This window comes from Coregonus clupeaformis, chromosome 15 (assembly GCF_020615455.1).
Source record: "Coregonus clupeaformis isolate EN_2021a chromosome 15, ASM2061545v1, whole genome shotgun sequence".
NCBI classification, from domain to species: domain Eukaryota; kingdom Metazoa; phylum Chordata; class Actinopteri; order Salmoniformes; family Salmonidae; genus Coregonus; species Coregonus clupeaformis.
Genome location: NC_059206.1, coordinates 44,153,038 through 44,166,385, shown reverse-complemented (window position 1 = coordinate 44,166,385; position 13,348 = coordinate 44,153,038). Strand labels below are relative to the sequence as shown.

Here is a 13,348-nt window from a genome sequence, read left to right as displayed (position 1 = left end):
TATTATGTAACTTGAGCATACACCCCTATGGATGCTGTAGTCTTGTTTGAGGTTTTAGTGTTATTTGTATTTGTACAAAGTACTGCCTTTTGTTTTTCTCCCTCTTCCATTCATTGGTAGGTTAGTGAGGTGTTAATCCCAGGTAAGAGATCATTATTTAGGGCAACATGAGATTGCTTTCCCTTGAAGAACAAATATGGATAAGTAGATGGTAAATTCACCATGAGTACCCCATGGTGCAGCATCTGCAACAACTTCAATTTAGCAGGTTTCCTACATTAAGGGAGGTATTTTTGCATTATAAAACCTGTGTTTATCGTTTGGTTAGTCAAATGTTTATCCTTTCTCTTTAAACATCTCCATTAAAGGGCCAATCCGGAGTTCAAACAAGAACAAAGCACCCACCCAGCTACTTGTTTTGGTAAACAGCTGAGGGATGAGGCTTAAGAAATGTAACAACTCTCAAATTCATAGACAGAGCTATGGATGCAAGGACTGACCAACCATGAGATCAAACTGATAGTTAACCATGTTTTGAAGCTATACAGTGTTCGTTTACAAACATTGGAGTAAAACAGTTTGGGTTCTGATGGGGAACGACAGTTGAACTAAGCTCATGAAGCATTTATAAATTATATTCTTCAAGAATCAATGCCTATATATCATTAAACAGTCCAAAAATATGTAGCAACTCCGGATTGGCCCTTTAAGGGACAACAGTTGCTCTGCTGCAGACCCAGGTCCTGTGCCAGAACTTGGGAAAGCACCCAACACAACAGTCTGTTACACTTGTACTGTTACAATATAGGCTGGTTAATCCGGTGTGGTTGAAAACATGCACTGATGCACAATCCAAATGTTTGTAGAGGTGCCGACTAATGGAGAGTAAACTGTATAAAAAGTGTGCGGCTTTCTTTCTTAATTTCCATATTGTACTTTGGTTGAATACAGTAGATTTTGTGAAGACAGTAAGAAACAGCAGCTTTCTAAAATGTGTTGAGTGTTTGGGTTGGTAATGATAAAAGCAGAACCATTTATCTGAATGGATGGATGAAGTCGGAGCGCGTATAAAACGGCTCTGGATAAAGTATGCCAATGCTCCCATCTGGTGGAGAAATACAGCACTGCTTCAATTTCTTATCTGGTAGTCCACACACCAGTAGCCAAATACCAGATAATACCTAAAAGCTGATTATAGACTTTAAATGACTAAAACAAAAAGACAGACATGCCATACTACTTACACATATTACTTTATTACTTTGCATTACAACCAGGAATGATGTCTGAAATGTCACTAAACAATCAAAATAGATACCTTGATAGTTTGCTACCGTTTGTTTTACATCTTCCGCATTGCATTTTATCATTGCCTTCAAATCATTAGTACATGAGTGTTGATGGGATACGAAGACAGCCTTAAGAAGTTTTATTCAATACTTCCACCACTGCAACCAGAATCAGTTCCCAATGGAACAGACCCCCAAACCATGACAAAATACTAAACAAAGCGCAAACAAAAACAAAGCAAACTCAAGTCTCGTCCACTCGACTCACTTCACATTTTTCACTCTTGAAAATAAGACTTACTTTGTACCAATCCCCCGATCAGTGCCCTTAAATTGTGCGTTAACATGACAGGCTAGAGTAAAGATTGGAAAAACATAATGCCACAGGGGCTCGGTGTGTATACTGTGCTATCTATGTCCGTTGTATGGGTGGACATAACCTGGACTCATTTAGGGTGCCCCATATATAGAAGGGTGGTGGAGTGGGGATCCAGGACTACACTTAGTGTTCCCTTGGTAGTAGGGTGCAGGACACTGGTGTTCAGGATAACATTGGCAAAGCCCTCACTTAGTTGCTGGCTTTGACAGCCTCAATCTTGCCATCCTGTTGTTTGAGACGGTAGTCATGGAGGGCAGCTTTGATGGCATCCTCAGCCAGCACTGGAGAAAAGGGCACAGTCAGGAATTTCAAATGAGTTTAATAATAGGTCAAAAATAAATGGTTTAGAATTTTCCAACTTGTTAGACAGTTGGGAAAGAACAGCCTTAGATATTAAACTGAAATAAGGGCTTACTGGAGCAGTGAAGTTTGACCGGTGGAAGACTGAGCTCTTTGGCAATGTCCGTGTTCTTTATTGTCAGTGCTTCGTCAATCTGAAAGCCAAGGCAGCAACATTCCATCAACCAAGAAATACACTCCGTCCAACCATGATATGTAACAAAAGGAACAAATAAACAGGGTGGCGGAAAAGACTTGAATAGAGACACGCAACTAGAGCAACATTCAGACAGAACAGTGAAACAGGAAGCAGATTAAGTGTCATGGGTGCAGAATGTTCACTCACAGATTTGCCCTTCACCCACTCCGTTACCAGGGAGCTGGAGGCGATGGCTGAGCCACAGCCAAACGTCTTGAACCTGGCGTCCACAATCTTCCCCTGATCGTCTACCTCAATCTGCAGAGAGGAAAGGAGTCACTTTATTCAACTGTGACTTTTGTCCACATAAATGAATTCATAAATAATGTTGTTACATTACTAAAAACACATATGCTTGGTAACTAAATAGAGCATGCCGCTTCTCTGTAAATCCCATCTGTGTTGAGACTTCTTTGGAACACAGCAAATTGTGACTTCATTCAGAATCCCAGGCCATCGGAGGTTCCTGTGAGGTGGACTTGGTGAAACAGAGGGAGTAATGAGGACAGGGGACCAACGCACCTGCAGTTTCATCACATCTCCACAAGCTGGGGCACCCACCAAGCCTGTACCCACATTCTTGGAGGTCTTGTCCAGGGATCCAACATTCCTTGGATTCTCATAGTGGTCCACTACCTAAAAATTGGAAAAAGGAAAGAAATGTCATGGTTAGTCAACATCATATTGTAAATTCCACTTAATTCAAGCTTATGATGACCCCCTCTTGGGAATGTTCCTTGCTTCAGTTACAAACATTCACATAACAGCATCCTAAATCACATTCCGACTGTCTCCCAAAAAAGCAGGCTCAAGGCTGAGAGGCCTCTTGCATTGCCGTTACGCAACGAGGAGTTGACATTACGTAAGGCAAATTAAAATAAACAGATTAGGACTGGGCTCCACTGTCCACAACAGTAATTCCTGTTGCAACCTCCCTCCCCCCAGACGTAATAGCCATGATGCTGAGTCATTCTCTACACTATTGAACAATGCTGGGAACAAAGTTTTTGACGAGATTATCATCATGAGGTCTGTCTGAATATCCTAAATATCAGGGCCTCGTTTCCCAGAGCCTTCGTAGCGTTAAGATCATTGTTAGAACCATCTTACGATGCATCTTGAGTAGCCAAGCTGTTTCCCAAAACCATAGTTACTAAAGTTGCATTTGAAAACCCTTATTTACCGACTGCCTCAGTCAGACCACTCGTAGAACAGCCAACTGCGTCGTTAGATGTTTTTTTTTGCCCTTCCGTCACTTTATACATTCTAAAACACAGAATCAGGCTTATCTGTCTCTGTAACCACCGATAACTTCAGAATGAAGTTGACTACAAATACAAAGTTGCCAATGTCTTTGCAATTGTTACAAATAAGCGAAGGATAAGACAATGCTTCAAATGAGAACCGAGATGGCTGCAAAAGAAAAAAACATTATAGGCCTGTTCTTTCAATCACATTGAACTAAATGTTATGGTCATTCAATTGAATTCTAGGCTGTCTAATTTTTGCCTCAATATATTTCATGATGTGCAACGTGCGCAATGATGTGCCAAATCTTGATTTAGTGCATTATTATAGGGTAAGCATTTAGAATAAGCCGCCTCAATATTTGCAGCCATAGGTGGTAATATCTCTCTATGAGCTGATCTGTCGTCAGTATTGTGGAATAATTCTAAGGTAAGATTTGAATGGAGAAACCTGATCCGAGAGCAGTGTTGCTTTACTTTTGATCCCATCAGTATCGACACATGGTCTAACGACGAAATTAGCGAATGATCTCTCTATGTGCTTGTTTGGGAAACACTTGGCTAGTAAAGTTGGCTCGTAAATAACGATGCATTGATTAGGCCTATCTGGTACGATCACCGTAATGCTTAAGGTACAACGTAACTGGGTAATGAGGCCCTGGTGAATTTGTTTGGGGCCAGTTGGTACTGTTAATAGTTGTATTATTCAAGTTTCAAGTTTTTAAATGTCACGTGCACAAGCACAGTGAAATGCCTTTCTTGCAAGCTCTAAACCCAACAATGCAGTTATCAATAACAGTGTAATACTAAAAATAACATAAGGTAGAACAAAAACACACAAGAAATAAAAATAAGAACACAAGAAAGTAAGCAAGCATACTATATACAGGGTCAGTCAGTTCCAGTACCATATTTACAATGTGCAGGGATACGGGAGTGATAGAGGTAGATATGTATAGGGGTTTTGATTAGGCCTAGCCTAAATCTAAATCTCGTCACATATCTGTGGGAGCAGCCGGAAATGACTGCGCTTATGTTCCTTTTGGCCAAAAAAGGCTTCCAGTAGGCTGTCTATATAAGCTATTCATACAGTATGTTCAGAATGAGTAATGAAATGCTAGCCTAAACAATATATACAATTCCACAAAATAGATTTTATTCTCATGGATTATGCACTCTCTTCAGTATACTAGCTACATGGATATTGTTAGCCCACTATTGGACGAAAGGAGCCTAAAGTTACTCCTTATACTCCAAGGACCTTACATGTTCTGTTTAAAATGTGAACTGGCTCTGAAAGCCAAAACAGCCAAATACTCCATCTAAACGTGAATCGTTCTCAATTGTGGTACCGGTTCTAAAAACATAAATCCCTCTAATTTCATATCACATTAAAATAATTTCACATGCAAAATATACAGTTACTATACACTGTTTTCCCCAACCTGGACTCAGGGGTAGACGTAAAATAGTAAATGTAAATCTGAGAAAACTAATTAGTATGACGTTACATTTCGTATAATATGTATTAATTTGTGGATGTCCATCATCCATTTCGTATGAGATGTTACGAATTGCAATTTGCAAAACATGACATGTTACATATTCCAATTTGTTGTTGTGGCTAACATTAGCTAGGTGGCTAACGTTAACTAGGCTAGGGGTTAAGGCGTAAGCATGCTTCAGTTTGGCTGGTGCCTAGCCGAACTCGGCTAGGCGAACCGAATGAGTGTGCTCGCATACTCCCTTAAAAGACATTCACTTGAAAAATGAGGCCTGAGATTGTTCCTTTTGACTCACCTTACACAAACAACTTTGGCATTTTAGCTAATTAGCAACTTTGCAACTACTTAGCATTGTTGAGGAAAACTCGTTAGAGGAATCAGGCAGAACTTATTTATCAGCAATAAGAGGTTTATTCAAACAATTGCAAGGAGTCAATATTTGCAGTGTTCACCCTTCTTTTTCAAGACCTCTGCAATCCGCCCTGGCATGCTGTCAATTAACTTCTGGGCCACATCCTGACTGATGGCAGCCCATTCTTGCATAATCAATGCTTGGAGTTTGTGTTTGTCCACCCGCCTCTTGAGGATTGACTACAAGTTCTCAATGGGATTAAGGTCTGGGGAGTTTCCTGGCCATGGACCCAAAATGTCGATATTTTGTTCCCCGAGCCACTTAGTTATCACTTTTGCCTTATGGCAAGGTGCTCCATCATGCTGGAAAAGGCATTGTTTTCGCCAAACTGTTCTTGGATGGTTGGGAGAAGTTGCTCTCGGAGGATGTGTTGGTACCGTTCTTTATTCATGGCTGTGTTCTTAGGCAAAATTGTGAGTGAGCCCACCCCCTTGGCTGAGAAGCAACCCCACACACGAATGGTCTCAGGATGCTTTACTGTTGGCATGACACAGGACTGATGGTAGCGCTCACCTCGTCTTCTCCGGACAAGCTTTTTTCCTCAGCAGTCCAATCCCTGTACCTTTTGCAGAATATCAGTCTGTCCCTGATGTTTTTCCTGGAGAGAAGTGGCTTCCTCGCTGCCCTTCTTGACACCAGGCCATCCTCCAAAAGTCTTTGCCTCACTGTGCATGCAGATGCACTCACACCTGCCTGCTGCCATTCCTGAGCAAGCTCTGCACTGGTGGTGCCCCGATCCCGCAGCTGAATCAACTTTAGGAGACGGTCCTGGCGCTTGCTGGACTTTCTTGGGCGCCCTGAAGCCTTCTTCACAACAATTGAACCTCTCTCCTTGAAATTCTTGATGATCCGATAAATGGTTGATTTAGGTGCAATCTTACTTGCAGCAATATCCTTGCCTGTGAAGCCCTTTTTGTGCAAAGCAATGATGACGGCACGTGTTTCCTTGCAGGTAACCATGGTTAACTGAGGAAGAACAATATTTCAAGCACCACCCTCCTTTTAAAGCTTCCAGTCTGTTATTCTAACTCAATCAGCATGACAGAGTGATCTCCAGCCTTGTCCTCGTCAACACTCTCACCTGTGTTAACGAGAGAATCACTGACATGATGTCAGCTGGTCCTTTTGTGGCAGGGCTGAAATGCAGTGGAAATGTTTTTTTGGGATTAAGTTCATTTTCATGGCAAAGATGAACTTTGCAATTAATCTGATCACTCTTCATGACATTCTGGAGTATATGCAAATTTCCATCATAAAAACTGAGGCAGCAGACTTTGAAAATGTATATTTGTGTCATTCTCAAAACTTTTGACCACGACTGTAGATGCTTTTTATTGTGGAGATCAAGTTTATACGTTGCCTGGCTGGGCTGATGAGACAGTGGATTGCGCAGTCAGATGGAACAGAGTAAATAGGCATTTTAATGTCATAGATTTAGCCTGTGGCAACTTGTGGAATAGACACCAGCTGGAATGAGGTTTTAACCAATCAGCATTCAGGATTAGACCTAGCCGATGTATAAAACCAATTATAAACTGGGTGGTTCGAGACCTGAATGCTGATTGGCTGAAAGCAGTGGCATATCAGACCATATACCATGGATATGACTAAACATTTATTTTGACTGGTCTAATTATGTTGGTAACCAGTTTATAATAGCAATAAGGCACCTGGGGGGTGTGATATATGGCCAATATACCACAGCTAAGGGCTGTGTCCTAAGAACAGCCCTTAGCCTCACTAGGTTGTGATGGTAAGCTAGCTACACGTTGGCTGACTACAGCTCCTCAAGTCAGCGCAGGTATGGCATTTTCACTGCCGTGTGTTCATGGAGACTCAGAGCCTCTATGCTATGCAGTCTGCCGGTATTCACGTCGGGTGAGGTTGTGTTTTCTCTAGCAGGAGGTAAGCTTGGCTTCTTATATGGTGTTGAGTAAAGCTTAAACCATGTATTTAGATTGTAGGTAGGTAGGTATTGTAGTTAGATACTGTAGGTAGTTTATTTAGGTAGTTATTGTAGGTAATTATAGGTAATTATTGTAGGTAAGTATTGTATTCGAGTGAGCCCGGCGAAGCACGAGGCTAGCTAACCTGGCGGGTAGCTACTGGTAACTTTTAGCAACGGTGGATAGTTGTTTCCAATGTTATTTCACGCTTAAGAGTACCTGTAATTAAGCCAGCTAGCTACCTACCATTCAGCTGTTTTTCTAACCTCATTATCTGAAGCATTAACCGATAGAGCTAGCTAGCTAGCGGGTAGCCACTGGTAACTTTTAGCAACGGTGGATAGTTGTTTCCAATGTTATTTCACGCTTAAGAGTATCTGTAATTAAGCCAGCTAGCTACCTACCATTCAGCTGTTTTTCTAACCTCATTATCTGAAGCATTAACGTTAGGTAGTTAGTAGCTAGTGTACTTAATTACAGCTACTGATTGCAGAAAACCACCCAGATAGCTGGCGTCGGGTAAGTTTGGCTTTATGCATAGCTTGGGCTTTGTCGAGTAAGGCTTAAACTATGTATTTAGATTGTAGTTGGGTATTGTAGCTAGGCATCGTGGGTTGTTGTGGGTAGTTGTTGTATGTAGTTATTGTAGGTTACTTTTGTATTCGGCGGTGCCGGGTGTAGCACGAAGCTAGCTAGCTAACTCACCTCGGTAAATACAATATCCTTTTAGCCAGCTACATTCATTCGCAGCGACGCCGTTTTTCAAACAAAGTCAACACAGCAGCCATTGCTAGCTAGCCAACACTACCAGCTAGCTGTACTGTAGTAGCTAAATACAATATCTTTGTGCTAGCTAGCCAACGTTTAATTATTGCTGCGTTATGAAAGAACTAGACACGGACACGAATTATCTGTTTAGTGTGTTAACACACTATTGGTAGTTTGTTGTAACCAAGTATTGGTGCTAAACTGTGTGTTATTGGATGCTAGCATGCTAGTTAGCTATGGCGTCAGTTAGTTAGCTGAATAAAGTAAGTTGAGTCTATTCCTTGAAACATTGAACCGCTGTAGTTTAAAACAATTCTAATTTCTAAAGTGGAAGTTGGGAGAGTTTTATTCAGGTGGTTCAGTGAAACAATTATAGTTTCTGAGGTGGAAGTTGGGAGAGTTATATTTTTTTGGTGAGGGAGGCCCTGCTCTCTCCTTTCCCAGATGTTTAGTTCATTTCATTCCGATCTCCTCTGCATTGTTGTAGCCATCTGCTACAGCCTGTCAACTATGCCTCTGCCTATCCCTGTTCTCTCCTCTCCGCACAGGCTACACAAACGCCTCACACCGCGTGGCTGCTGCCTCTCTAACCTGGTGGTCCCTGCACGCACCACACACCTGGAGTTCCAGGTCTCAGGCAGCCTCTGGAACTGCCGTTCTGCTGCCAACAAGGCTGACTTCATCCCAGCCTATGCTACCCTCCAGTCCCTCGACTTCCTGGCGCTGACGGAAACATGGATTACCACTGAAAACACTGCTACTCCTACTGCTCTCTCCTCGTCTGACCATGTGTTCTCGCATACCCCGAGAGCATCTGGTCAGAGGGGTGGTGGCACAGGAATCCTCATCTCTCCCAAGTGGTCATTCTCAATTTTTCCCCTAACCCATCTGTCTATCTCCTCATTTGAATTCCACGCTGTCACAGTCACTAGCCCATTTAAGCTTAATATCCTTGTCATCTATCGCCCTCCAGGTTCCCTTGGAGAGTTCATCAATGAGCTTGACGCCTTGATAAGTTCCTTTCCTGAGGATGGCTCACCCCTCACAGTTTTGGGGGATTTCAACCTCCCTACGTCTACATTTGACTCATTTCTCTCTTCCTCCTTCTTTCCACTCCTCTCCTCTTTTGACCTCACCCTCTCACCGTCCCCCCCTACTCACAAGGCAGGCAATACGCTTGACTTCATCTTTACTAGATGTTGCTCTTCTACTAATCTCACTGCAACTCCCCTACATGTCTCCGACCACTACTTTGTATCCTTTTCTCTCTCGCTCTCCTCCAACACTACTCACTCTGCCCCTACACAGATGGTAACGCGCCGCCGCAACCTTCGCTCTCTCTCTCCCACTACTCTCTCCTCTTCCATCCTATCATCTCTTCCCTCTGCTCAATCCTTCTCCCTCCAATCTCCTGATTCTGCCTCCTCAACCCTCCTCTCCTCCCTTTCTGCATCCTTTGACTCCCGTGTCCCCTATCCTCCCGGCCGGCTCGGTCCTCCCCTCCAGCTCCGTGGCTTGATGACTCATTGCGAGCTCACAGAACAGAGCTCCGGGCAGCTGAGCGGAAATGGAAGAAAACTAAACTCCCTGCCGACCTGGCATCTTTTCACTCCCTCCTCTCTACATTTTCTTCATCTGTTTCTGCTGCTAAGGCCACTTTCTACCACTCTAAATTCCAAGCATCTGCCTCTAACCCTAGGAAGCTCTTTGCCACATTCTCCTCACTGCTGAATCCTCCCCCCCACCTCCCTCTCTGTGGATGACTTCGTCAACCACTTTGAAAAGAAGGTTGACGACATCCGATCCTCGTTTGTTAAGTCTAATGACACTGCTGGTCCTGCTCACACTGCCCTACCCTATGCTTTGACTTCTTTCTCCCCTCTCTCCAGATAAAATCTTGCGACTTGTGACTGCAGGCCGCCCAACAACCTGCCCGCTTGACCCCATCCCCTCCTCTCTTCTCCAGACCATCTCCGGTGACCTTCTCCCCTACCTCACCTCGCTGATCAACTCATCCTTGACCGCTGGCTATGTCCCTTCCGTCTTCAAGAGAGCGAGAGTTGCACCCCTTCTCAAAAAACCAACACTCGATCCCACTGATGTCAACAACTACAGACCAGTATCCCTTCTTTCTTTTCTTTCCAAAACTATTGAGCGTGCCGTCTTTAGCCAACTCTCTTGCTATCTCTCTCAGAATGACCTTCTTGATCCAAACCAGTCAGGTTTCAGGACTGGTCATTCAACTGAGACTGCTCTTCTCTGTGTCACGGAGGCTCTCCGCACTGCTAAAGCTAACTCTCTCGCCTCTGCTCTTGTCCTTCTAGACCTGTCTGCTGCCTTTGATACTGTGAACCATCAGATCCTCCTCTCCACCCTCTCCGAGCTGGGCATCTCCGGCGCTGCTCACTCCTGGATTGCGTCCTACCTGACCGGTCGCTCCTACCAAGTGGCGTGGCGAGAAGCTGTCTCCGCACCACGTGCTCTCACCACTGGTGTCCCCAGGGCTCAGTTCTAGGCCCTCTCCTTTTCTCCCTATACACCAAGTCACTTGGCTCTGTCATATCCTCACATGGCCTCTCCTATCATTGCTACGCTGACGATACACAACTAATCTTCTCCTTTCCCCCCTTCTGATAACCAGGTGGCGAATCGCATCTCTGCATGTCTGGCAGACATATCAGTATGGATGACGGATCACCACCTCAAGCTGAACCCTGGCAAGACGGAGCTGCTCTTCCTCCCGGGGAAGGACTGCCCGTTCCATGATCTCGCCATCACGGTTGACAACTCCGTTGTGTTCTCCTCCCAGAGTGCGAAGAGCCTTGGCGTGACCCTGGACAACACCCTGTCGTTCTCCGCTAACATCAAGGCGGTGACCCGATCCTGCAGGTTCATGCTCTACAACATTCGGAGAGTACGACCCTGCCTTACACAGGAAGCGGCACAGGTCCTAATCCAGGCACTGGTCATCTCCCGTCTGGATTACTGCAACTCGCTGTTGGCTGGGCTCCCTGCCTGTGCCATTAAACCCCTACAACTCATCCAGAATGCCGCAGCCCGTCTGGTGTTCAACCTTCCCAAGTTCTCTCACGTCACCCCCCTCCTCCGCACACTCCACTGGCTTCCAGTTGAAGCTCGCATCCGTTACAAGACCATGGTGCTTGCCTATGGAGCTGTGAGGGGAACGGCACCTCCGTACCTTCAGACTCTGATCAGTCCCTACACCCAAACGAGGGCATTGCGTTCATCCACCTCTGGCCTGCTGGCTCCCCTTCCTCTGCGGAAGCATAGTTCCCGCTCAGCCCAGTCAAAACTGTTCGCTGCTCTGGCACCCCAATGGTGGAACAAACTCCCTCACGACGCCAGGACAGCGGAGTCACTCACCACCTTCCGGAGACATTTGAAACCCCACCTCTTTAAGGAATACCTGGGATAGGATAAAGTAATCCTTCTACCCCCCCCCCCCCCAAAAAAAATAAAAAAATAAAAATAAAAACAATTGTAAAGTGGTTATCCCACTGGCTATAGGGTGAATGCACCAATTTGTAAGTCGCTCTGGATAAGAGCGTCTGCTAAATGACGTAAATGTAAATGTAATTTGGCCATATACCACACCCCTCGAGCCTTATTGCTCAAATATACACTTAATGATAAGTGTCACAATTCCAGACGTAACAATGCACAAACAGTCTATTTTCTGGCAATTTATCCGCTCACTTTACCAATGTATCTATTTTTGCTTTCTAATTTGAAGCGCATACACGCTCGTAAAAACACACTTTGTTTGATTTGGCCTTCAATGTTCAGACCGAGCGTTTAAAACGTCTCCGTATAGAAGAGGCCTTCGTCCAATGACTTATGTGTAATGTAATGGAACGGAGAGTCATGATCAAGGACTAGGATGTCCTCTTAACATATATCTAATGTAGGTTAAAACAGAAACCGAGTTACTGTGGAAATGTTATTATTTCAGACTTTCTGTAATAACATCCAGAATCAATGAAACTGCGTATTGCCAGGGCTACCACTATGGATGCTGCTTCAGTACATGTCACCTAGCGTAACTAAATGAGTTAGTTAGGTACCTGTTAACAAAACAACTGTGGAAATAGCTAACAGCTCAGGAAGTAACAGATTAACCTTCAAATAACACCAGCCTCACCGACATGCTGCTGTACATGAACATTGCATTGGCAGAAAAAATTACCATAAAAAAACGATCTTCTAACATGTTATTTAGACTGTAAAGGTAACCTTAGCTAATTAACTGTATCTAAATTAACAGTACTAGGCAAGGCGTGTGACGCATGTTGTTACCTAAGCTACCGCATTCTTTAATGAATATATTTCAACTAGCTAGTGTACTGTATGACAAATCTAAACAAATACATAATCAATGCAACCTAGCTAGCGTAGCTACCATTGCTTCTGGGCAAGTTTAGTTACCGGCTAATGTAGGTAGCTAACCTACTAGTTGTCAAACGTTAGCTACCAAGCCATTCACGTTGGGCGAGTTTACGACCTCAACAGTCACACTTGGTTGAATTTATCAGCTATCAACCACAGCTAGTTATACAGGTTATTTTTACCTTCTTGTGGTAGGCGGCTTGGGCTTTATATTCCGGGTAAGAGAGCCTTTTGATCACAACAAGAGGGGTGATGCACTTCTTTGCTACTAGACCCGCCATGTTCACTGTTTGTCTGAAATGACGCACTCTGAAACCATGAGATTGGGCGCCTACTCTTATGGTGCTTTCAAGACAACTGGGAATTCGGAAAAATACGAGGTAAAATCATGACGTCTGTGCTCTTCAGGTCGGAAAGTCGGAACTCTAGAAAGAGGCCCGAGTTCCTAAATTAAAATTCCGAGTTGAATGACCGTCCAAAACGATTTTTCCCAGTCGGGATGTTTTTTTTCCCGAGTTCCCAGTTGTCTTGAACGCACTGAAATCGGAAGTCGGAGATGAACGCCGCATTATCATGCGCGTGACAGTGTAGGAGGAGTTTTTGGACTAATCCCAGTGAATGACAGGAAGTGCATGGCTTGCCTTTGATATAACTTTTTATTCTAGCAATATTCAGCCAATATTTCAAAAGGTTAGGAATGAGCCCTAAAGACAAACACATGGTAGTATAATTATTGCCTGACGACTCAACCTGAATTTAATTCCGCTGCTCTATCATCACTGAATACATTAAGTCTGAAACTTCCATCCTAGAAGTCGTTTGTGTGACTTCAAAATGAGGGCCGTTGTACAAAACAA

At 43.9% G+C, this 13,348-nt stretch overlaps 1 protein-coding gene across 1 annotated transcript; it reads right to left on the bottom strand.

Annotated features, from left to right (window-relative positions):
- Positions 1 to 1,236: 1,236 nt before the first annotated feature.
- Positions 1,237 to 12,935, bottom strand: LOC121582368 (iron-sulfur cluster assembly scaffold protein IscU). Its single transcript, XM_041898103.2, has 5 exons — positions 12,674 to 12,935; positions 2,729 to 2,842; positions 2,354 to 2,464; positions 2,084 to 2,162; positions 1,237 to 1,949 (listed from the first exon to the last, which is right to left on the bottom strand). Exons 1-5 carry the CDS (start codon positions 12,770 to 12,772, stop codon positions 1,858 to 1,860), a joined length of 495 nt encoding a protein of 164 aa, XP_041754037.1. The 5' UTR covers positions 12,773 to 12,935; the 3' UTR covers positions 1,237 to 1,857.
- Between the last annotated feature and the right edge of the window lie 413 nt (positions 12,936 to 13,348).